This window comes from Cynocephalus volans, chromosome X (genome assembly GCF_027409185.1).
Source record: "Cynocephalus volans isolate mCynVol1 chromosome X, mCynVol1.pri, whole genome shotgun sequence".
Taxonomy (NCBI): domain Eukaryota; kingdom Metazoa; phylum Chordata; class Mammalia; order Dermoptera; family Cynocephalidae; genus Cynocephalus; species Cynocephalus volans.
In genome coordinates this window covers 108,683,962-108,709,896 of record NC_084478.1, presented here as the reverse complement: position 1 = coordinate 108,709,896, position 25,935 = coordinate 108,683,962, and the positions used below count along the sequence as shown (strand labels likewise).

The window sequence follows — 25,935 nt, the reverse complement described above, 5'->3', positions numbered from 1 at the left end:
ATTTCGTCTTGAACATGTGAAAAATTAGTGGCTTTTTGAACTCTTAAAATTGACTACCTAGACAGAAGAGCTTTAGAATAGAAAAGTAAACGCCAAGTTAAAAAAAAAGAGAGAGAGAGAGACAAGTAAATGTCTCTTGTGTTGTTGACACACACTCAAACCAGTGCTAACACAACCTGTCTTAACTCTGAACTATGCATGTTCAGTCAGATCTGCTATTGACAAAAAATGCATTTTGATATTTGGATTTTTATAAACTAAACACACTGCTGTGCTAGTAGGCTCTTTGCTTTGTTGGCCTTCTGACCATTTTACAGCTCTACACACATGCTATTTTCTCCCAGAAGACTTAAAAGTTCTAGAAAGTTTTCAGAGGGTAAAGCCTTATTATTCTTGCTGGAAGCAAACTAAACAAAAACTAAGTTCCAGAAAACACTGCTTCTGAAAAATTCTCAAATATCATCGAAAAGAATAAATGGTCAACCTAAAGTAAAAACAGAGCAATGGCAATATAACATTAAAGTACAATACTGCAGTTAAGGGTAGAAAACGCATCTAAGGTTTCACCCTTGGTGTTCAGCTTTTTAAAAGCAAAAAGGTCATGTATATCAATTTGCAGTGTACTAAAATTGTGTTCAAAGTTTATTTCAAGTCACAGAAAATATACAAACTAAGACAACAAAATGAACTGATTTTGTTCTGAGAGAAGGTGATAGGAGTCCTCCACCTGGCGCCAATTTGAGTCATTCCAGGGTTAGGATGCAGAAGTCATCTTTTTTTCAACATTTCAACAAAGTTTTGGAACTAATTTCTAGACTTGTTGCCAGGTATTTTTGAAAACCTGTGAGGAAAAGTTGAGAGAAAGTCATTAAAAGTGGAGACAAAGTGCTCTTCCCCAAACATCAGGAAAAAAATAAAAAAGCTGCAGGAAGGAGGATATGCCTAAGATCAAATTATCAGGACAGATTTCTAAGATGTCTGTCTCCTGCCTCCCCAAAGCAAATCTCTTGCAAGCAGGGTTTCTCAGCCTCAGCACTATTGACATTTGGACCAAAGCACTCTTTGTTATGGCGGAGGTGGTGGGATGGTAGGGTGGGAGGATGTCCTGTGCGTTATGGGATATGTAGCAGCACTTCTGGTCTCTACCCACTGAATGCCAGTAACATACCATACTCCCTAAAGTTGTGACAACGAAAAATGTCTCTAGACATTGCCAAATGTCCCTTTGAGGGCAAAACTGGCCCTGGTTGAGAACCACTGATCCCTAATGGCCTGTCAGTGATAGCAGAGATGGATCACAACTAGCTAGATAGGATGGAGGGAGGGCCAACGCGTCAGCCACAGTATGCATAAATATCAGTAGACATACAGTAAAATTTTGCCCACACAAAACTACACAAATATATGCACAAATTACTGTAGGTTTTAAAAAAAGTGGTGAAAACTGAATAAGGTTTGTAGTCTAGTTAACAGTAATGTACCAATGTCAATTTCTTGGTTTTGTACTACAATGCAAAAAAATATTATATGACAGCTATTTAAGATGCTATCATTGCAGGTAGCTGAGTGAAGGTACATGTGGTTCTTTGTACTATTTTTCCAACTTCCTATGAGTCTATGATTATATCAAAATAAAAGGTAAAAAACAAACACACAAAAACCTTGCCCTGTAGTTAATATGCAAGGCTTTAAATGAGTTATCTCATAAGTAAGAATACATAACAAAAGAACTTTCGAAACATATCTACCTCAACTATCCAAAACCAGTAATTTTCTCAAATTGTAAGGAACGCCTTCTCTTCCATAAATAAAATAGAAAAAGTAAACGAGAGGAATAGTTTTTATCTATTCCTCTGACTATAATAGATAGTCTATACTTTTACTGGAGAAAATAGAATGCTTGGGTATCTGGAATAAAAAGTTAAAGTACTGGTCACACCAAAAGTCTTGACAGCCATCTGTCTATGATAGTTTCCTATTACTACGTAGTTCTGTCATTTAAAGTCTAAATATAGACATGATGCATATTTGCAGTTTGGATGTTTTAAAAACATTAAAATATGGATTAAAATACAATATATTTAGTTAAGACTGCTAATTAGTATAAATGAGTTTACTATTATATGATAACATACGAACAGGAATTATAATATGGATGGGGTAAAAAGTAGAAATTAAAAATGTAATATTCCAGCCAATACTGGGACAATGTGAATTTTAAACTGTTTTTTAGAAAACAGAATTGTTTACGTAATACAAAGATCTTGTAACACAAAGAAACAGCAATATGTGTAATCAAGTTAGGCACATGATTATTTATGAGGAAGGTTACCTGGATCCTTTTTACTTGACCGATGAGCAGTGTATAGCAATCTCCAAAATGTATAGAAACTGATGGTGTTGGTGGGTTCTTACTACCTTAAATTATGTGCTGTGGAAGTTTAACATCAAAATATTCACTATAAAACATATACTGGAAACTAAAATATTTATACATCTTATTGAAATACTTTGTATTTTTTCCATTTTGATAGGACAGTTTGGAATAAAATAATACAACTGATTCTGGAAGGATACACACCAAACTATATTTAGAAGTCTGGGGAATGAGATTGAGGAAGCAGGGATTTTTACCTTTAACTTTCTATATTTCTGTATCTGATTAATTTTGTTAAACTGATCATACATTAAGAATGGAAGGTTAAAGAAGATTATAAGCAATTCAACAACTGAACTAATGTTCTATAGCCTCACCTTATTTCTATACGGGCTGATGTACTGAAGGGTAAAGAGAGTCTAGCTAAGAGGATTGAGGGTCTCGGAGAAAATAATCTTGTTGGTTAAAGTTTAAAGTACATATCCAAGATACACAATGAGCTAGTCCTACTCAGGTGTGATTAAGTTTGCTCACCTTTCAAGGTGCTCCAGTGGATTTCTGTATTTGTTCCTTTAAGATCAGGATACTCTGCCTTTGTTCAGGAGGCAGCATGGCAATCTGGTCTGCAGTCAGTTGAAGAACCTGCATAATCAAAGCAGCCTGTGCAGAGGGAAAAAAAAAGTAGTGAGTTTTAATGATGGAAGCTAAAAAAAAAAAAAAGTGCCACCAGCTTCTGCCCAAAAGCTACTGGAATTAAATGTGAAGCAAAATGGAAAAAGGAAGGACATCTCACACACAAAAAACAAACAGCAGGCCAAAAAAAAAAAAAAAAAGCAAAAAACAAAAGCCACCAAAAACAAACAAAAAAACCCCCCAAAACCAAAATCCAGTAAGAAAAAGCAAAATGCAAATAACAAGTATAAGTTAAAATACCTAAGATTAGATGATTCAAAACAGACACCTTTGTGAACTCAAAGTTCCTGCAGACTAAGATGGTATCTGTGAGCTCTGGGAGTTCTTCAACTTTTAATCCTATTTTGAAAGTTTCTCCTTTTCATAAGTTTTAGTCTTTCCATTAGATATGAGTTCCCCACAATGGCCAAATATTAAAACAGAAAGATATACTCATGGGGAATCTGCTATTGTTTATAGGGATAAGGTAGAAAGAAGAGGAAGAAAGGGGTTTGGATTTTCAGATCAATCTGGCCTGCATGAAAAAAACTGCTATTGGCAGATGAGTCTGAAATGCAAGATAAGCTGCCATTTACATCCACTTAAGAACTTTAGGACCAGGCCCACAAATTTTCAGGTGACAAGATCATCAAAAGAGTTCTAAGTTAGAGTAAACATCACCTCCAAAGGGACTCTGAAGACCCAGGATCGCCACATGGTAACTGTGAAAAGAGGAATCAAAAAGACTAGATTTGTGCTTATGGAAATAGACAGTGTTCCTTACCTTCTCGTGATCCTGTGGAGTGACTTGGTTCTGCCCAGGACTAAAGCCACCAGGCTGGCTTCCACCCTGCATGCTTGTTCCTTGCATGGCTGTTCCCTGCATGACTGGGACCTATGTGCACAAAAAGAGGAGGAGAGACTTTCGGACCTCCTGACACAGAGGTAACCCAAATAAAGTAACAGCAATGTGAAAAATTGTAATCTCTATATGGATATGGGTAAAAAAAAAAAGCAAATTAATGACTCTGAAGATTACTTTTTACTGTTAGGAATGGCAGAAGGCAGGGTTTAGCCAGAGATCAACTAGCAAGTTAGACATACTTGCTTACAAGAGTTCTAGCATCATCAACAAATATCACACAGCACAACTGGATACCATCAAATTAAAATTCAGCAAATAAGCACAGGGAAAACTGAGAGCACCCTGGAATTTACTTCTCAATGGAAACACAAATGAAAGCCAACAGATTCTAGAAAAAATGTGTGCTACTCCAGTGGGGAAGCTACATTTGCAGGGCTACCACCTATCTCTAGTTCAATCAGACACAGGTAGTTTGTCCCAAATGGCCCTATCCCACAAGTAAGGCAGAGATGATCATAATGTCAGAGAGGCAGAAAGGAGATGGGAAGGCCTCTGGGGAAAAGATTGTTATTAGCCCCAAATTTGCTTTTTATAGCTTCCCATAGAGAATATGCAGCAGACACTTTCTGCTAAATCTGGACCAAGAAATATGATTGATCCAAGTAAAACAACAAAGTGCAGTTATATCAAACTTACTAGTAATTTAGATCTTCAGTAAGTTCAAGCCTTTGGAAGACTACCAGAACCTAAGGAAAAGGTCTCTGACCACCTAACTGTAAGAAGGTCCCTACACTAGAGTTATGTTCACACTTAGGCATTCACCCAGAGCTTACGTACTCTTATTAAACACAAATGGTTAACAAACTTGTTATCTGCTTCCCCAGCATATTAGAAGCAGCAAAGTATAAAAGAAATATGGATAAACAACTGTTAGGAGCAGAAACCATGACAGCAATGTGAAGAGCCAGGTGACAGCCTGACACTGAAGGAGACCAGAAACCAAAAAGAAGATAACTACTTTACGTTATAGCATATACAATAACGGATCTATTTAATTATGACCTTGAGTAATCAAAAAGGATTAAAATCATTTTTTGTATCCTGTTTAAGAAAGGAAGCATAGGGGCCGACCTGTGGCTCACATGGGAGAGTGTGGTGTGGATAACACCAAGGCCACGGGTTTGGATCCCATATAGAGATGGCTGGTTTGCTCACGGGGTAAGCATGGTGCTGACATCACCCAATCAAGGGTTAAGATCCCCTTACCTGTCATCTCTTAAAAAAAAAAAAAGAAAGGAAGCATAAAATACACCTTAGAAATAATTTTTCATTAAAATAGCCTAAAAACTTGGTAGAATAGTTATATTATCTGGAACATTCTCTTACATGCATTCTCATCTCGCAAAGACACTGGATAGATGAAGCATTAGTATAGTTCTGTACAGATTGCTAGAATATTATCACTGTTCTGTTCTGCTATTAATACTGAATCCAGAGACCAGTCTGAACTTTAACAATCTGCTATAGATCTAAAAGACCTATGAATATAATCTTTCGAAGCTTTGGTCAATACTAATTTGAGGTACTGTAATGTGATCTAAACACTCAATCAGGGGCATTTTAAGTTTCCAGGAGTGCCTGTTATAGGCAGAGAAGTACTAGCAAGAGTGACCATACATCTTGGTTTGCCTAAGACAGTCCCAATTTATGCTTTTGTTCCAGAGTAAATTATTAACAGCACTCTTTCATTCTCGAACGTGTCCTTCTTTGGATGATAAATTATATAATCATTCTAGGGAATAATAAAGCTTTTACCCACAAGTTTCCAAATGGGTGGCATGGAGTTGATTTTAAAATATGATTAAGTTAAAAAACAAGGTGCAAAACAGTAAAAAGGGGAAAAATAAGAATTCACATTTTCTGGAAAGGTATGTAAAAAATCTAATAAAAGCAGTTATCTATAGGAGCTGTGGGGTCATAGGAGAGTCAGGTATAGGAGTGGAAGTGAGGTTCTGAATGTACTATCTTATAGATGAGTGAATGCATTAAATATACTTAATTATAAGTGAATACATTGATTTGAAAAAATTTAAAAAGGTTAAAGACAGAATTTTTATTTTCTCCACCTTGGATCTAATTGGCTTTATAGAATCTACTAATGAAAACTATATCAACCTAGTATTACAGAGTTATGAGTTCAAGCACTAGCAGAGAAAAAGGAGCAAGATATTATCCAGAAATGGTCTTCCAACCATTACTTTCAATGTCTTTCTCCACAGAATTATCAGTGGAATTACATAAGCATATTATGGTAATTGTTTACTGTCTGTCTCCCCAACTAGAATATAAGCCCCCATGCAGGTAAGGATTGTGTTCTATTCATACTGCTATATGCCTAGTACCTAGGTCTATGTTTGGTACATAGTAGGTGCTCAATAAACATCTGTTGAAAGACTGAATGAGTGCATAAAAACCACTTCTATTATGAGGCTAGTGAACATAGAGGACAGTAAAAATCAGGGCCCACGAGTGCATTTTTCAAAAGCAAAACTTGGAAAACAATAGAGAATAGTTTGATTCTACGCACACCATAAAAAAACGTATTTTTATTTTTTATTAAAGAGAAAGAGGTAGACATACCTACACATCTACACAAAAACAAAGGTGCAAATAACAGGACAGAGTAGTAGAGTGGAAAAGACAGTGGGTTCTATTCCCTGCTCTGCCACTTTTTAGTTAAGTGAATTTGGTAAAGTCACCTGAATTCTTAGGCCTCAGTTTTCAAACCTATAATATGAAGGAATTAGATGACTGACATGTTTCATTCCAGCTCTAACATTCTCTTTCTCATACACACACGCACATACTCACATGAGGGGAGGAAGACACATAAACATACAGTAGAGGAAAGAGACAAGAACAAAGAAGAAGGAAGAAAAAGCAAGGTGGAGGAACTAGAGGAAAACAAAGGTGCCAACATATAAAAATTCAGGGAAGATACACACATATTACCTCCTCACAACCAGCTGGGGATGATGAAGGAGATGATAACCATAGACCACCATATACACATAAGCTGGAGAGAGCCAAATAAAGGACAGGAGACAAGACCTCAGTTCCACAGCCTTTTTAAGGTGTTCATTAGTAAATTACCTTTCATATTCCATTGTTCGCTTAGGCTATGTGATGACAGCAAATTAACCCAAGTTTCTGCAAGCCTAAGATTATCTAAAGGACCACTAATAGCTCTTCATATGCTCCAACCCAGTGGTTCTTAGTCAGGGCTGCACATTGCAGGGGAGGTTTTTCAAACTATCTATGCCCAGATCCTACTGACAGAGACTCTGAGAGTTAGGCCTGGGGTGAGACCCAGGTAAGTATTATTTTGGAAAAAACCTTGTATGTGATGTTGGTTTCCACCCCCACAAAGGGTACTCTCTAACCCCTAAATTTTCAGGGGCTCTGCTCTGAATGGAATAGCTACTAAAATTGTGAACAAGGTTGTTCTTTTGGACTACAATCCTGGTGGCCAGAAAATCACTACCATAAGGGACAGAAAAATTACAGGGAGATACTAGTCTTCCCTTTCTAACAAGCTGAGAAAGAGCCCAAGTCAGAAGGCAGTAATAATCAGGATTAATAATCAATTCCTGAATAGATCAAGATTTCATGTGAATGCCAGAAGTGAATATTACACATACCTGTCTGGATCCCTGGGGGCCAACAACTGCCCCCATGTTAATTGGACTGGGACCCTGGATTCCGCTAGGTATAGGTCCTCTAGGGCCAGGCACTGGGCCCCTGGTATCCATGCCTCTGGCTTCCATTCCTCGGACTTCCATCACTCGAGCCTCCATCGCGCGGGCTTCCATCGCGCGGGCTTCCATCGCACGGGCCTCCATTGCGCGGGCTTCCATTGTACGGGCCTCCAATCCTCTGGCATCTAATCCTCTTGCCTCCATGGCTCGGGCCTCCATCCCTCGTGCATCTATTCCTCGGGGATCCCTTCCACCTATAAAAAAAGTTGTAAGAAAATCATTAAGTAGCTACTCACCTGTACTGTAAGAACAATCCAAGAAAGAAAGAAATCTATTCTTCTAGTCACATCTCTTCTCAACTATATGAGACTGTTGTTTCCTTCCCAGTTTCTCAGATTTGTAGATAAACCTTAAAAATGCTTATTGACCCTACTTTATCTTTATCCCAGATTACAGCCTAAGACAGCCACATTCATCATCAGCCCACAACTACCAGTCAGCCTGGTGATGTGGTCTCCCCTTACCTCTGCCATCCAAGGGTGGACCCCTCTGATCTAGCATGGGTCCTCTTGGCTCTGCCATTAGAGGTCTGGGCTCAGCTAATGGCCCTCCCCTCATCTCAAGTGGGGGTGGTCCACGGCTCTCGTGGCCAGGTACATGGTGCATGGGAGGACCCTGATGAGGTGGTCCCAGGTAACCTCTAAAGAAGAAGAAAAACATTATATTTTAAAACAGAACAAAACAACAAAAAAGTGTCAATCAGAAGATCAGTAAGTAAACATCTGACAAAGAACTGATAAGAACATTAGTCTATGAATGAGAACAAGAGAATAACACTGAACAGATTGAAGAAAAGCTATAGAAACGTAAATCCACGTACTGTAGAATTTCATATTTGGTTGGGGCACTCATAATTCAGAGAGGAATTAATAGATATTCATTATGTGTATGAGTATGCAGTATGGTGCTTAACAACACGGGTTCTGTATTCAGACTGTATAGGTTCAAATCTAGGCTCTATCACTTATTAGCTGTGTGATCTTGGGTACATTTACTTAACTTCTCTATGACTCAGTTTCTTCACCTATGAAATGGGACTTACAATGGTATCCATTTCACAAGGTTGTTGTATAGATTTAATGAGATGAATTAAGTAAACTACTCACAGCAGAATCAGAAACATGATGCCCATTAATGTCAATTATTATTATTATTGCTATTATTAATATTACCACAAGTTTTCCCTATTCACGTATGTATACTAGAATTTCCAATTTCTGAAAATATAGCACTCATGGTTAGCTCAAAATGACAAACTCAGCTACATAGTTTTCCCTTAGGAAAAGTGCTTAGTTTTGGACAGTGGCCATGAATATTTAACTATCTTTTGAAATAGGCAAACAGGTACGACTGGTACGGGAAGACTTTGTTCTCAAAAGATGGGAAAATCCTAATTTCTCAAACTGTTTCCTTCTATGTTAGTGCTTACCTAGGCTCTACCTCTCCAGTTACAGAAAGTAAAGTGCCTCCCCGTGGGTCATTCGGAGCGTCACCTAACAGACCTCGAGGAGTTGGGATGTTGGCAGGCAAGGATCCCCGCTGCATAGCTGCTCTGGGGTCTTGCATCGGCACTGACAGGGAAACAAACGGGGAGTTACTGCTGTGAAGGACACATAAGGAAACAAGAAATGACTCTATATACCACTGACAACATAATTCAGACACCTTAGAGTGGGTGAAACCTCACCACAGCAGAATCCTCTTGGAGCTCAACAACAGAAGCAGGGTGTAGGCAGAATCTGTACCATGTCAGAGGTATGGATGGAATTATATAAAGAGCAAACTGGGGAGCAACCTGCCAAGGACTAGCACTGCGACCTGAAGAAACTTATGCTTCTGGTTTTCCTTCTAATCAATCTTAGTTCAAGGACCAGAGTCACAAAAGAGAGGTAGGGTCTTAGCATATGTGAACACTGCCATGGCTCTGCAAGAACCCGCTGTCTCCTTACAGACTGCTATTCCATCCAAGCCTCCTGACACCAGTAGGGAGGGAGTACAGCCTCGGACAGATGCCCATATCATCCATGTTCTCTGCCCTGTGTGAAGAGGTCAATCTTAGGTTTGTGGCCTCAACAGGAAAAAATTAAAAAACAAAAACCCAAAAATACTACCCTTTTGGGTTCTAAACATGAGGATGACTGCCAAGCAGCTCTTTTCCTCTCAACGTCCCACCCTGAACACCACAAGCAAAAGGAAACCCACAGATACAATGGGTACCTTGAACTCGCTCAATTGATGCAGGCCCGGCGGGTCCCACGGGAGAGTGCTGTAGGGTTCCTAGGTAAGCAGTAAGTTCAAAAGGAGAAAGAGCAGACACTTAAAATAGCTTGTACACACATGCAGAAACACACACATGCGGGACTGGAGATTTACACATGTAAGTTAAAGAGCCAAGAGTTCATTATCTTGCCCCAGGCTACGAAATCTTCCTAAGCCATACTAGGTCTTTTGGATATCTGAAACAGTTCTGTTCTGACCAGATAGCTTGCTAAAGGGAAACCTGTGGGCCTCCGGTTTTATCTGGGCAGGAATAATCAGCCAATTTCTATCTTTACCTCTGCAACTACTACGTTTCCCCCTAAATCTCCTTATGAGACCACTAAAAAAAAAAAAGAAAAAAATATAAAAAGGATGGTTTTGAATCTCTAGTTAAGCAAAGAACATAACCATATTTTCAGAAGCAAAACATGAAAGAAATTGCACTGAATCTGGAAGGTGAGACTTATTCTGGAGAGGCCATAACAGAAGTGAGGTAGTACTATTTTTGTCATATTTTAAAGCACAAAAGTTTCTCCTATCAAAAAAGTTTCAAATGGGGAAAATGCAGTGAATGAACTTTGGACGAGGAAAGAGAATATCACACCACAAGAGATCTTCTGCCACAGCAAGTCTTTGATAATAAACGAACATCATGACAACAGCAAACAAAGACTAATGAGATAACAAGGGCACTGAAACTAAACAAAGGTGGTAGGAAAGCAAGAAGCATCTTCTCAAACATCTGTCACCTTTCACCATTACAACTGTGCAAAAGAAGCATGGATTACAGAAAAAGTAAGACAAACTAGGTACAAATTACAAGATTTTTGCTTCCTCATCTCAATTTGTCTCTTCATGAAGAAATCCTTGAAATACCCTCAAAACATGAGTCATTTCCCTTTGTTAGTTTTTGACCAGAAAGGTAAAGATAACTATAGCAGGAAGGAAGATGTCTTGTGAACTATGCATTACACCGCTAAAGCCTGACTGATTGATTGATGGCCCAGGGAGCAGTAGAAGTATGACCGAAGCCCTAATCCCTTCTCACTACTGGAAAAATACTTTGGGGTACATACATGATCTATTGGCAGTGGTGGGAGACAGGGGGAGGGGGGATGCACAATAGCACAAAAGTGTGGGATGCTGAGAGAGATGACGAGGTATTTGGCCAGGAGTTTATCCTGCTGCCAGACATCTACCAAGAAAAAAATTATTAGTTCTTTCACTTCAGCAACTAACCCAGTGTACAAACCATAAGCTTTATCTTAATATTTTGCTTTTTAAATGGGTTTCACTTATAAGCCATATGCTAAGAAGAAAAAACTTAAGCTTTTCTATGCTTGTCCAATGCAGTCTTTTCCCATCACAGGGACCCAATAATTAAGAGTAGAAGACACTGAAGAATATTTTTGGAAGTTAACAGAGGCAGTGTGGAGTGATAGAAAGAGGATAGATTTTGGAATCAGAGACTTCTGAATCTTAGCTCTGCCACTTATTAGGTGGAAGAGAGGATGAGAGCACCAAATCCAGTCCACATTACTCATTGTATTTACTTACCTTGTCCCCTTGAGTAACTTAAAACTCTGAGCTTCCACTCTTTACTTGTAAAACTAAGGTGTTGCCACCCAACTCATAAGGCTGTTTATGAAAAAGTGCCTAATATATCTCACCTTCTCTCCTTCTAGCATTGTTTTCCACTGAACCACCGCATTTTCTTTTCCTTCAAACTCCAGTCATACGGAGAAATAAGACGAAGATTTTGGAGTGGCTGCTGCTATTGTGTACAGTGTTACTGCCACAGCACAACAGACACTTATCAAATGGACTTCATAGACCTATGATCCCCTCAGTTTTCTTTGGGGTTTAAGTCGAGTCTTCTAGCTATCCAGCCACATTATTACATGCTCATTATTAAAATACCTTACTTCGTCAACAGATATTCAGAGGGAAAGAGAACATGTCAGTGGAATCATTAGACTATCAGGAAACAAAGGATCCATTTGCTTCATCATCAATTCTTGTAGAGCCGGGCTCTGAATCACTAGACCAGTGCTGTCCAATAGAATTTTCTGCAACGAGAGAAAGATTCTATATCTGCAATGTCCAGTATGATATCTATTAGTCACATGTGGCTATTGAGCACTTGGAATGTGGCAAGTGTGACTGAGGAACTGAGTTTTATGTTTTACTTAATTTCAATTTAATTTCAATTAACTTAATATTTAAATAGCCACCAGCGGTTAGTGGCTGCTGGATTTGACAGTGCAGATATGGAACATTTCCAAGTCCAGTCCATGTTAATCAGAAATTAATATTTATTCACCTTGTCCTCGTTCCATGGACACTGGTCCACTTCCTGGCATTCCAACCTGGGTCTGCATTCCCCCTAAAAGATAAAGGGACGAAAATAAAAACATAAATTAGGATGGTGGGAAAAAATTACAACAGTGGTTGGGTTTACAAATTTCCTCGTTCTGCCCCACAAACAAAAACCTACAAAGGAAGATGATAACTACTATTTGACAATGCAGTTAGATAGAAGATGGGGTTTGTTAGTATACTTTATGCTTCAGTGACAGAAAAGTGAGTTTAATAAGAATACTTTATCTCATTGGTTACCAAAACCTTGTCAGGAAGCTCTTCTGTAATACAGGAAAACAATGCCAGTTACCCACAGACCTCCTCTGATGGGAGGTGGGACTATTCCCAGGGGTATTTTGCAAATGTGTGGACAGACTGTTTCAGTTGTGATAAAGACTGGGGGGTGGGAGGGAATGGCTGGCATTGAATGAGAAGGTGCCAGGGATACTAGATGTCCTGCAATGTATCAGACAGCTCCACAAAACCAAGAATTACCCTGTATTTTACAAAACTTCCAAATGTCTCATTGAATATTCACACAAATGAAAACCTGTTGATAGTCATCGAAATTTAGAACCCAAGTCTGTTTTATCTGTTAAACACAAAGGTTGTTTGCACTGTTTTAATATATATACACTGACTTTTCCAGAAATGTAATTACTAAGTAAATTATGGGTACTGCTATTTGTTTTAAAAACTTTATCATGAGTTTTCACCAATTCAGAAAATCACATCACCAGTGTCAACAGTCCTTATAGTATTTGAGTTGCCAAAACAACATGCCTGCATCTGTCTACATTTTTAGCTTTTATATTCATGGTGTAGGTGTAAGCACCTTACTACATTGTTTTCTATTGTAGTTGTGCCTGAACACTTGCACATTAAGAAATTTTTGTTTACTATAAATTACTGTCCTTTTATATTTCCTTTATGTTATCGTTAGGACATTATACTGATTTTGAAATCATGTTATATAGGTTATATTCCCTGTGCATTTGATCTCAGGATAGTAGAGTCATTGCAAAATATCTGTTATGAAAAGGGGACAGTGGATCTAATAGGCTCGAGAGCCACTAGTCTACTTTAACCAGTTGGGATATGATAATTGCTATACCAAGAATAATCCTACACCACATCCTTGTCTGGTTTTTTCCTCACAGCAATAATTCTCTTTTCCTCAAGGAGCAATATATGCTGCGGTGGGAAGAAAAGACAAGTTGATCTGTTTGCAGTTAATTAATACTTCCCTAAAATAGCAAGTACAAGTCATATTCCCTTATTTCATTTAACATGCCAAGCACCAAAGAGCTATGGATTAAGAACCCAAAGAACTGGGTGCTAACCTGCCCTTGCTGCTAAGTAATTGTGATTTTAAACTAGTGACTTAATAAAAATTAACACATTCTTGGGATTCCTCATCTGTAAAGTGAAAGAGCTGATCTAAACCAGTGGTTCTCAGAATGTGATCCCCAAACCAGCAGCATCAGCATCATCAGGGAATGCTAGAACTGCAAATTCTCAGGGCCCCACCTCAGACCTATTGAGTTAGAGTCTGGGGGTGAGGACTAGCAATCTGAGATTTATAAGCCCTTCATGTGATTTTAATACACACTAAAGTTTGAGAACACTGGTCTGAATGATTTCAAAGCTCTATTCTAGCCATAACTTTTTATTCTAATCATTTTATCTAGACCAATCACCAAAACAATACAAAGATTTAGGATCTGAGGGAAGTAATAGCAGAAGGCATCACAGGCATAATTTCTTATTTTATACACTACAACATAATGGCACTTTTATTTGTATGGGCTAAATTCCCAGAAGTGGAATCTGTGGCTCAAAATGTATATGAATTTTTAATGGTAAACTACTTTCTTAAAAGGCTGAAAAACTTCATATTTCCACCAGCAATATGAGTTCCACTTTCCCCACCAATATTAAGTGTCATCTCTCTCTGAAACTTTTGCTAGTCTGATGATTTTAAGTAAACTGAAATCTCACTGTTTAATTTCTAATCCCCTAACTATAAATAAATTTGATTTTGCTGGCCATTTGGATTTGCTCTTCTATAAAGAGCCTACTCATTTTCTTTGCCTAATTTTCTACTAGGTCATTTCCCTCTTCTCATCAACTGTCAAAGAGTTTTGTACAGTATATTTCAAGAATCTTAGTCAAGTTTTAAGTTTTAATAAATTCAGAAGAGTATAAATAATACAAACACAAATAATATCACTTGAAAGTTTAATTATTTAAATTTCTTTTATACTTACTGATGGAGTTTAGATGTGTTGTCCCCTCCAAAACTTGTGGAAATTTGATCTCCAATGTGGCAGTGTTGGAAACTGATTGAGTCATGGGGGCAGATCCCTCATGAATGGATTAGTGCTCTCCCTGGGGGAGGAGGGGTAGTGAGTGAATTCTTGCTCTATTAGTTCCTGTGAGAGCTGATTGTTTAAAGGACCCTAGCACCTCCTCTCTCTCTCTCTCTCTTGCTTCCTCTCACCATGTGATCTGCTCATACCCACCAGCAGCCTGCCACTTTCTGCCATGAGTAGAAGCAGCCTGAGGCCCGTGCCAGATACAGCTGTCCCAGAATCGCAAGCCAAATAAACCTCTCCTCCTTATAAATTACCATTTTTTGTTGCTATAACAAAATTACCTAAGACTGGGTAATTTATAAAGAACAGAGGTTTATTTGGCTTATGATTTTGGGACAGCTGCATCTGATGTAGGCCTCAAGCTGCTTTTACTCATGGTGGAAAGCAGGAGGCAGCCGGCAGGGACAAGCAGATCACACAGCAAGAGGAAGCAAGAGAGAAAGAGGGGAGGTGCCAGGGTCCTATAAACGGCAAGCTCTCATGGGAACTAACAGAGCGAGAACTCACACATTACTCCCCCCTCCCCCAGGGAGAGCATTAATCTATTCATGAGGGATCTGCCCCCACGACTCAATCAGTTTCCAACACTGCCACATTGGGGATCAAATTTCCACATGAGTTTTGGAGGGGACAACACATCCAAACTCCATCATTCCACCCCTGGCCCCCCAAAACTCATGTCCCTCTCACATACAAAATACAATCATTCCATCCCAACAGTCCCAAAAGTCTTAGCTTGTTCCAGCACCAACTTAAAAGTCCAGAGTCCAAAGTCTCATCTGAGACCAAAAGCAAAAGTCCTTCCAGCTGTGAACCTGTAAAAACAAAACCAAATTTATCTACTTCCAAGATACAATGGTGGAACAGATGTTGGGTCCACACTCCCATTCCAAAAGGGAGGAATAGGCCAGAAGAAAGGAAAAACAGGTCCCAAACAAGTCCGAAACTCAGCATGGCAGACATTATGTCTTAAAGCTCCAAAATAATGTTCTTTGACTCCAAGTCCTACATCCTGGGCACAATTGGGCACCTTGGCCCCCAAAGCATCAGGCAGCCTTGTTCCCACAGCTCTGCCAGGCACAGCCCAATGGGCCATGCTGGTGCCTGTGGTTTTTCCAGGCCTGCATTGCACATTACCAGTGGTCCCGAAGTTCTGGGGTCCTGGTGGCAGCCCTGCTGCATTGGCTGCACTAGACATTTCCCTGGTGGGGGCTCTCTGTGGGGGCTCTGACCCCACTTTCCTGCTCGGCATTGCTCTAGTAGATGTCCTCAGCAGTGGCTCCGCCCCTACAGCAGGTCTCTGCCTGGGTCCCCAGGCTTTTCCATACATCCTCTGGAATCTGAGTAGAGGCTGCCACACCTCCACTGCTCTCACATCCTGCTGGCCTGCAGACTTACACAACGTGGATGCCACCAAGGTTTTGGGCTTCTACTCTCCAGGGCTGCTGCATGAACCATACTTGGGGCCGCTCTAGCCGGAGCAGCTGGGATGCAGGGAGCAGGATCCGGAGGGCAGCTGTGCCCCAGGTCTGTCCTCCAGGATAATTCAGTCCTTCTAGGCCACAGGGTCTGTGATGGGTGGGGCACCCTTCCAGACTTCTGAAATGCCTTCAGGGCTTTTCTCTCATTGTCTTGGCTATTAGCATCTGGCTGCTTCGCAGCCAAGATAATGTCTTTAGCAACCAGTTTATCTGCTTCACCCTTGCATTGTTCTCCGGCTCTCTGCTTCTTTACTGCATGGCCAGGCTGCAAATTTTCCAAATCTTTATGCTCTGCTTCCTTTTTAAATTCTGGCTTTATGTCATGCCTTTGTTGCCATAACTCAGAGTAGGCTGTTAGAAGTAGCCATGCAGCATCTTTAATGCTTTGCTGCTTAGAAATTTCTTTGGCCAAATGCTCTGGTTCACAACTCTTCAGTCCCACCTTCCACAAAGTCCAAGGGCATGGACACAATGCAGCCAGATTCCTTGCTATGGTGTAGCAAGGGTGATCTTTAGTCCAATTCCCAATAAGTTCCTAATTCCTATCTGAGACCTCATCGTCTGCATGGCCTTTACTGTTCACATTTCTATCAGCATTCTGCTCACCACCACATAAGTCTCTAAGACATTCCAAACTTTCTCTTGTCTTTCTGTCTTCTTCTAAGTTCTCCAAACTCCTCCAACCTTTGGCTATTACCCAACTCCAAAAATGCATCCACATTTTCAGGTATCTGTATAGTAACACCCCACTCCTGGTACCAATTTTCTGTTTTAGTCTGTTTTGTGTTGCTATGACAGAATTACCTGAAACTGGGTAATTTATAAAGAAGAGAGGTTTATTTGGCTTGCGATTCTGGGACAGCTGCATCTGGCATGAGCCTCAGGCTGCTTCTATTCATGGCGGAAAGTGGCAGTGAGTCGGCAGGTACAAGCAGATCACATGGCGAGAGGAAGCAAGAGAGAGAGAAAGAGGAGGTGCCAGGGTCCTATAAACAACAAGCTCTTGCGGGAACTAACAGAGTGAGAACTCACTCATTATCCCCCCTCCCCCAGGGAGAGCACTGATCCATTCATGAGGGATCCACCCCCATGACTCAATCAGTTTCCAACACTGCCACATTGGGGATCAAATTTCCACATGAGTTTTGGAGGGGACAACACATCCAAACTCCATCACTTACTTTCAACTTTTATCTTTAATTTCCTCCTCTTGGTATATTCTGGTTTACTATTTTTCTAATTCATTAAAACTAGTACTTAGAGTTCTTTATTTTTTAATAATACAGGCATTTAAGGATATTCATTTTCCTTTAAGCACTGCCTTCACTATTTCCCATACTTTTTTGTGTGAAGTATATATACACTACTTTTTGTTGTCTTTTAATTTATAAATTTCATTTCTTCTTTAATTCAAGGATTACCTACAGTATATTCTTTAATTTTCCAAGTAAAGGTTTTTTTCAGTAACCTTTTACTTATTTCTAATTTTCTTGGCTTATAATGAAAGACTATAGTCTGTAAAAATCTCCTTTTTGAATTTGTTAAGGTTTTATTTTATGGCAAAGTACATAGTCTTTTTTTTTTTTTTTTAACTGTTCCATGGTCATTTGGGGGAGGAAAAAGTTTATTCTCTAGTCAAAAGATATAAGGCTCCCTCTCTATATTAGATGAAACTTACTGATTCTATTATTTAATTCCTCAATGTCCTTATTTAATTTTTGTCCCTTAGCACAATGGTATTCAAAGTGTGGTCCACAGATGGTGTTAATCTATGAATTGTATGTTAAAAGTTCATGATAAGTACAAAAATGGAGAGCAGACACTTAGAAACTTTCATAGCAAGTTGACACTGCTATGACACCCAAATGTGTGATCAGTGCACTTGTCTACTGAACAGGGTATAGACCAGTCCGAGTGTTTTTTAAGTTGTGCAACAGGCTTCATATGTCATGTGTTGCATACTTGTCATGTGCAGTAGGACCATATTACAACTTGTGATATTTTAAGGTAAGTTATAAGGTACCTATAACTTAAAAATGTATGTAGAATCCATTTCCTTCATGGAAATTTAATTTAACAATAGCTCTATTAGGATAAAGCAGATAAATGAAAATTGTGAGTTTGTTGAAATTTCTTTAAAAATCTCTTCTTCTATTCCTCATCATCTTAGCTCTATAGACTGGTTTCTCTACAAAACAGAACAACTTAGGTTTAAATTAGCCCCTGTATGAGGATGTAGGAATCTCCATGGAAAGTTCATCCAAGTAGAAAGAGGGCTAGGATGGGAATGTGGTCAGTTTGAGGAATGACCCAAAAAGTGCCAGTAAATCAACCCATCAGTTTAACAGTGCCTCCCTACCCACGGTGTGGTAGAAAAGTCAGTGTTAGAAAGCTTGAGTTCAGGGCTGGCCTGTGGCTCACTTGAAAGAGTGTGGTGCTGATAACACCAAGGCTACAGGTTAGGATCCCTATATAGGGATGGCCAGTTAGCTCACTTGGGAGAGCGTGGTGCTGACAACACCAAGTCAAGGGTTAAGATCCCCTTACCGGTCATCTTTTTTTAAAAAAAAAAAAAAAAGAAAGCTTGAGTTAGCTCTGGCTCACTATCAACTGACAACAACCCTAACCAAGTTATGTAACCTCTTTGGGCTTCAGTTTCTTTTGTCTATAAGTCCAGGGAATTTGAGCTAGATCTACACAGTAGCCATCAGCCACATAGGGCTTATAAACACTTGAAATGTGGTTAGTATGACTGAGGAGGAAATGAATTTTAAATTGTATTTGATTTTAATAAATTTAAATTTAAATTAAAAATAAATAAGTAAATTAGCCCCTGTGAGTAGTGTTATAGTCAATCTAACCCAGATTAGATAAATTAACAAGAAGCAAGTTTGTCACATAAGAAACTTTAAATATTGACAATACACTGTGTGTTCATACAGGTGTTCCATATGGAAAGTCACTATTTCATACAATTTTTTGTTATGCTAGTTGAATGACAAAAGTTACAAGTGTAATAGCAATACTCTATTAATTGCCTATCTATACATTTTCAATACTGTATACAATTTTTAAATTCATCTTTCTTCTTTTTGTTGTTTGGTCTGATCATATGTATTGAAATGTAATTTTACGTCTGTTAAATATAATAATAACAAATGTGATCATGTATTTTTTTGTCTGTTTTCTTCATGAGCTTTTTAACCTAATCTAATAGTCTCTGGCTTTTGATGGGAGAATTCAGTCCATTCACATTTAGCAGAATAATGACTATGCTAGTTTTTATTCCTTCCATTTTACTTTATGTTTATTGTTACTTACTTTACATTGTCCTTTCCTTTTTTCTATTTTTACTGGGTTGATTTAGTTTCCATTCATTCCATTTTTCCACTTGTTCATTTGGAAGTTTTACTGTACTTTTCCACTTTACTGTCCCTTTACCTGCTCTCATAATCAGACATATAGGATTTGTATATAAGAAATCAACTATTTCCTCCACCTAGGATATGTACCTTCTAGCAGTATATTAATTTTATATCAATATCCCATTACCATATAATAATTTGACTGCACTGTGGCAGTTGCTATGACAAAACTTTAGCAAAGTACCAAAATGGTGAAAACTCTAAATGAAACTTACCTCCAGGAGCTAAGGAACCAGGGCCAGGTCCTGTGACAGTGGCTGGTAGCTGCCCTGGTGCTGGAACTCCACCCTGAATAGAAGCTTGCATCAGAGGAGGTGCACCATTGACATGTATTGCACCCTGCCCAAGAGAAAAACCAGAATATGTACATGCCTCTGTGGAGACTCAATACACTAAGTCTATGATCTCAAAAATCCTCTCCAGATTGACAGTCCCAAATATTCTACCAAAAATCCCTTTTGTATAGCATGCCTTATATAGCATTGGATTTATCACACACTTTGGATTCCACAGAAGCAAACTGCAATACATGCTAGGAGCCTGGTTATATTGGAACATGGTTAAAATGGAGCATATTCTAAATGTAGAGATGGACAAATCTTAATCTGTGGGCAAGGCAGTATGTACTGTTAACTTCATGACTGAGGCCTGGCAATAAGAATTAAAAAAAAAAAAAAATACATACATACATACATACATACATACATACATACATATATATATATATATAGTCTTGAACCCAAGAAGAAAAGGAGAAAACTGGGACCTTTTAAAAATAATCAACTGCTGGCAGTTCACATTTTTAAGACGAAAAAATTTTTAATTTGACTAGTCTTTTCTTACTCCTGTCCTTGGATATAAATCTGGTTTGTGGGGGAATGTGAATTTTTTAAAAATGCTACATTAAAGCTCCTTGAGAGAAAGGGAGTATTATCTTTTTAATCTGTGTATTCCCCAGAGAACTGAATGGTCCCTTGGAATAGAAAGAGCTCAATAAATAAAGAATAAAATTATCAAAATATCACATATATATGCTTAGAGAACACAAACAAAACTCTAAAACAAAAAAGAGGAAATTGCATATGGAGGTGGTTAAGAGAAAACAGCCTAAGAGATCAGACAGAACCAGTTTCAGATCCTAGATTTGCCATTTACAGTTTTGTTATTTTGGGACCAATTAACCTGTCTGGGCCTTAGTTTATTTCTTTTCTAGCTCTAAAAAAGTATTTATTTACTTAGAGCAGGGGTTGGCAAACTATGGTCCACGGGTCTAATCTGGCTCATTGCCTGCTTTTATAAATAAAGTCTTATTGGAACACAACCACGCACACTTAGTTTACCTATCATCTATGGCTGATTTCACACTATTATGGAAGAGTAGTTGACAGAGATCCTATGTATGGCCTGCAAAGCCAAAAATATTTACTATCTAGCCATTTACAGAAAGTATTTGCTGACCCCTGCCCTGTCTTTGTATAATCCATTCAAATTGTTTACCTCTGCCAATCTGATAGGTGAAAAATGGTAGGTTATTATAGTTTCTATTTACATTTATCTTATTTTGAGGTTGAACACTTTTTATTTTTCTAAAAAAATTATTATTATTTTTAAAGATCTCAATTGGTTTTATTGGGATTCTTTTTGTTTTTGGTGGCTGGCTGGTACAGGGATTGAACCCTGGACCTTGGTGTTATCAGAACCATGCTCAAACCAACTGAGCTAACTGGCCAGCCCCTTCATATATTTACTTTATATTTATATTTCCACTTTTGTAAACTGTTTATGTCCACTGCTCATTTTTCTACTGGATTATTGATAATTTTCTTACTAATTTATAGGAGGCCTTTTTTTGCTTATTATGAAAAATTGTAGATATACAAATTGTATAAAAAAATAAAATAACCACTCAGTTTAGGAAATAAATTACATATACAACCAAGATCTCCTGTATCGCTGCATCTTCCCCAATTGCATACTATATCCCTTTCTCCTTAGACAACCACTAAAAATTTTATAGATATTTTAAACATTTATATGAATCATCACATACTAAATATATTCTTCTGCAACTCACTCAACATATTTTTGAGATTTATGTACATGCATATATCCCACATTTCAGGAATGCTTCCACATTCACTTAATTTCACTTCTGTATGGTATTATGTTTTCAAGTTATGTATCCTAGTTCATCTTAACTGCTGTATGGAATCATGTTTTTAAAAGCCATTCAGGTTGATACATATAGTTTATTTAACTGTTGTAGAGTATTGCATTGAATAAATATACCACATTTTCTCCATTCTTCCACTGATGTACCTTTAGGATGTTTCTAATGCTTCACTATTATGATGTGGCAATAGGAATTCTTGAACAGGCTAAGGGCTCTTTATTAAGCAATTAGCCTGTTGTCCATCATATGTGTGGCAAATACTTTTTACCAATTTATCATTTGTCTTTGGTGTTTATTTCTTTATATAAAAATTTTCAGTTTTCAAATGTATCAATTTTTTTTTATGGCTTCAGGGTTTTGGGTCATGCTTGGAAAGTGAGCTTTATGTTTTTCATTGGTAAGAATGGAGATAACAAGAATGCCAACCTCATACAATTGCTGTGAGGATTAAAGGATAATGCATATGGTATAACAAAGTGCCAACCACAGTGCCAAGCATATATATACACACAAAATTTGCTTATAAGAAAAGGTTATATGGGAAAGATCTCTTTGTTTTACAGACTTGGAACTAAATCCATATTCACTAAGATGGCATGTACTCTGCAACTTGGAAACTGCTTTTATGCCAGGAAATTGAAATTTCAATTTTATCATCTCTGGTTCCTGACCATTCTTCTTACAATGACATTCTAAGACAGATAAAAGAAATGTTAAGGGATAAAACCCTACCAAAGACTGGGCCTGTGGGGCCTGAGGATTCTGCTGATTCATTGAGACATTGGATCCTGAGCCAGGCCCAGCACCATGGACGGGCTGAGGGTTGCCTGCAATCAGCGTTGGAATATTTGTTTGGCGATGCAGAATTTTCTAAAAAGTGAAAAGATAAATCTATGAGCTGTCTGTTTAACAAAGCAATCAGGTAGTTCCTATCCCACTCAAGGTTTACCCCACCATTTCCAGAAAAGAACCAGAAGCACTCACCAGGGCAATCTCTGGATCCACAATTCTCATCACTACCTGTGCTTGTAGCAAAGCATAAGCCAGTTGAGGGTTCTGAAGCAACATGTTCCTTGCTTCCTGGGGACTATTCTGGACACAGAGCTGAGAAGATAAGCAGATTCATCATCAGGTTCAGTATGTATTACTTAGAAATTGATAGTGATTTAGAGCCATTCCCACCTGAGAAATGTAAAATTAAAGAGGCTGTTTCTTTAAAGTTTATTGCTTTTTGCATGGCACACAAAATCTTGATCACGGCAGGGCAAGAGAAGGAAGAGGCATTCCAAATACTGTAATACTCTCATTTAGGAAAAAAGCCACATTTTAATATCTACATATCTTTGGGCCACAAAAACCCAACCAAATTGCTTGGGTAGGTGTGTTTGTGTACCAAAATAGAAAACTCTTTGCACAAGACATAAAATATACCGTGCCTATACGGAATATTGAAGGTGCAAGAAATGGTGGTCTATAAATGCAATTTCTATTTCAGCTTGGGGAACCATTTCCAATAACTTTATGAATTGACTCCTTAAAAATATGATGTGAGTTGCTTTATTCATAACCTAATGCTTCCTCCTACCTTCATTTGTTTCATCAGCTCAAACATCTGCTCTGGTGGAAGACTGGCAACTGCTTTGCTAATGGACTCAGGGGCATCTTCAGGACTGATAGTCTCTCCATAAGGCGACTCAATGACAGGGGCACCAGTGCCAAGGCCTGATCAGGAAGAAAGTGCAGGAAAGTTAGGGAGGCAAAAGTTACAGGGCTGCTGTAAGGATTGGTAGATAACTTTAAATTCTCTGGAGATGAGAAATAAATGATTTGAAAGTCTCTTGTTCTGTGGAGGAAAGTGAGAGTGACCTAAGTTAGGGAACTAGGCAAATTGACTTCTTTTGACAAGTCATTTCAGAAGCAAAAGGTTTGAAATATAAAAAGATGCTAACTTCAAAACAAAATCACTGAATCTATAACCTCATGAAAAAAGCCATAAAAATGATTTAGTACCCCCACAAGTTATAGATCTGGCAACATAGTCACAGAAGTGACTAGTGATATAGTTAGCATTACTAATGACTTGGTGAACCTGGCCTCATTTTTAACTAGGACTCAATTCCTTGGCAACTGAAGGATTTCTAAAGTCAACTTTACCTTGTTTCTCAAAGATATACACTTCCCTAACTCAGGCACTGCAGGTTGGTCAAGCAAAGAAGCTGTGTGGTCAACCATTTCAGCATATTCTAAGACATATCATAAATGGAAAATCTTCATTATTCGATCTTTACTAACTCATACTGCATACAACTTGGGTTTATACTCACTCTTCAGCTCCTCTTTGTTCTTTTCACTGGCAGCATTGTCCACTCGAAGTGCTCTTCCACTGAATTCACGCCCATTCAGGTTCCGCATAGCACTAAGTGCAGTTTCTTGGTCTTGGTATTCACAGAAGCCATAACCCTTTGGCTTTCCTGTCTCCCTATCATATACCAATCTGAAGAGCAGAACCAAGTGTCAGGCATAAATGTTACACACATACAGGGGTCCTGCTAATACTGCCATGCTCTAATTTACCACAAGGTAAGATATATAACTTTATATCTCTGACTACCTCACTGAAATATTTTTTAAACATTTTTAATGAAAAAAACCATATCTTTTAGGTAAGAATGAATGTGAATTGTATAGTATGTGAATTATACCTCAGTAAAGCTGTTACAAAAATAAAATGCATGTGAAAAGTCACCGGTAAAAAAAACCAACATGTCATTATTACAAGAGCCAAATTTATGGTGATTTTTAAGAAACTCCCATCAAGAAGTAAAAGGGGATCTCACCTGAAACTAACAACAGGTCCAACCTCAGAAAAGATGTCCTTCAATTGCTCTTCAGTAGCTTCATAAGGAATGTTCCCCACTGAGGAAGAAAATACATATTAAAATTCTGAGTTTATAACCTAGATCTTTAGTGAAAACGTAAAGTATCTACTTATATCATTGAATATATATTAACTAGTTCAAAATAGTGTTCTCCCAATCCCCTTGTATTTCTTCAGATTTCTTAACAATGGAAATAAGCCATTAAGACTAAATACAAAAGGTGTAGGTACTCCTAAATGTCAGTTTTCAGACTGATCTGACAAGCGTTAGATTTTCCTTAACTTTGGTGAAAATAAATACTCAGGCATCAGTATTTACCTGAAGGTCTGTAAGTCTTATAAGTGACTACTAAAAACAGTAATATTATAATTTTAAAAACAGGTTCATATGTCTGTATTTCCACACATACTTAGGGGTGAATGACCATGAATGTAGTGGAAGATGTTTAAAAGTTATTCGGAACTGTTTTATCATGTCCCTTTCAAAAGGTGCTTTAAAATCACCACTTATTTCAGCCGAAAAGATTACTCAGAATAGTTTCGGTCCTCTTTAAAATTCCTCTGACGAGGTCTTAATCGTTCGTTCATTCATTTATTAACAATCCACTTCAAGACGCCAGGTGGCCGCTACCACTATCGATGAACTCAAAGGCTACGGATAAAAGCACAGGATGAAAGTTTTTAGGAGAGGGCCGGAAGTGGACACAGGGCTCTATACCCACAGCATATAATATGTATGCACGGATGAGTGTGAGAAGTAGTACGGGACAGTGGGGGGCTGCTGCGACGCGCCGTCTCTTCTAGACAATAATTGAAGCTCACGAATGCAGAAACGCATAGAAGCTGAACGCTAGTCTAACTTCCTCAACGATACTGCGGAAAGCCTGCGAGACCTCGGGGGAAGGGGAGCGTCTCTGCTCACGAGTCCACCAGCCTGGCAGCCCCACAAGATAGGTGGTAGGGAGAGCTGCACGCCTGACCCATCGCCGGCTCCCGTCGCGATCCATGAGATAGGTGGGGGCGGGGAGGGGGCGTTCCTCGCCACTCCCTGCCTCTTTCTGTCCCTCCCCTATGTTTGGCTCCACCGAATTCCTCTCACCAAACACAGAACGCAGAGAACGATCCACCGCAGGGTCTCGCACAGTCAAACCCGCCATCGTCCCAGCAGGCGACTTCCGGTAAGCCTAAGCACACTTCCGTACGGCTCGCGAACCCAGCGCCGACCACGCTTCCGTACGGCGCGCGAAC

The 25,935-nt window shown here is 38.7% G+C and overlaps 1 protein-coding gene across 4 annotated transcripts; it reads right to left on the bottom strand.

Annotated features, from left to right (window-relative positions):
* Positions 1 to 624: 624 nt before the first annotated feature.
* CSTF2 (cleavage stimulation factor subunit 2) lies at positions 625 to 25,844 on the bottom strand. 4 transcript variants are annotated; one of them, XM_063083650.1, is made up of 15 exons: positions 25,787 to 25,844; positions 24,647 to 24,725; positions 24,134 to 24,303; positions 23,395 to 23,531; positions 22,794 to 22,913; positions 22,542 to 22,679; positions 19,852 to 19,975; positions 12,315 to 12,377; positions 9,950 to 10,009; positions 9,162 to 9,303; positions 8,197 to 8,372; positions 7,616 to 7,926; positions 3,834 to 3,944; positions 2,912 to 3,037; positions 625 to 841 (listed from the first exon to the last, which is right to left on the bottom strand). In XM_063083650.1, exons 1-14 carry the CDS (start codon positions 25,842 to 25,844, stop codon positions 2,915 to 2,917), a joined length of 1,812 nt encoding a protein of 603 aa, XP_062939720.1. In that variant the 3' UTR covers positions 625 to 841; positions 2,912 to 2,914. The 4 variants fall into 4 exon arrangements, with proteins under 4 accessions (XP_062939720.1, XP_062939722.1, XP_062939721.1 ...); XM_063083651.1 differs by lacking the exon at positions 625 to 841 and adding an exon at positions 2,362 to 2,431; XM_063083652.1 differs by lacking the exon at positions 9,950 to 10,009.
* Between the last annotated feature and the right edge of the window lie 91 nt (positions 25,845 to 25,935).

Coding starts and splice junctions, on each gene's coding strand:
- CSTF2 (XM_063083650.1), bottom strand. CDS start 25,844: ATGGCGGGTTTGACTGTGCGAGACCCTGCGGTGGATCGTTCTCTGCGT. Junction 24,726..25,786: donor TTCTCTGCGTTCTGTGTTTG/GTGAGAGGAATT, acceptor TTTCTTCCTCAG/TGGGGAACATTCCTTATGAA. Junction 9,304..9,949: donor ATCAATTGAGCGAGTTCAAG/GTACCCATTGTA, acceptor TTTCCCTGTCAG/TGCCGATGCAAGACCCCAGA.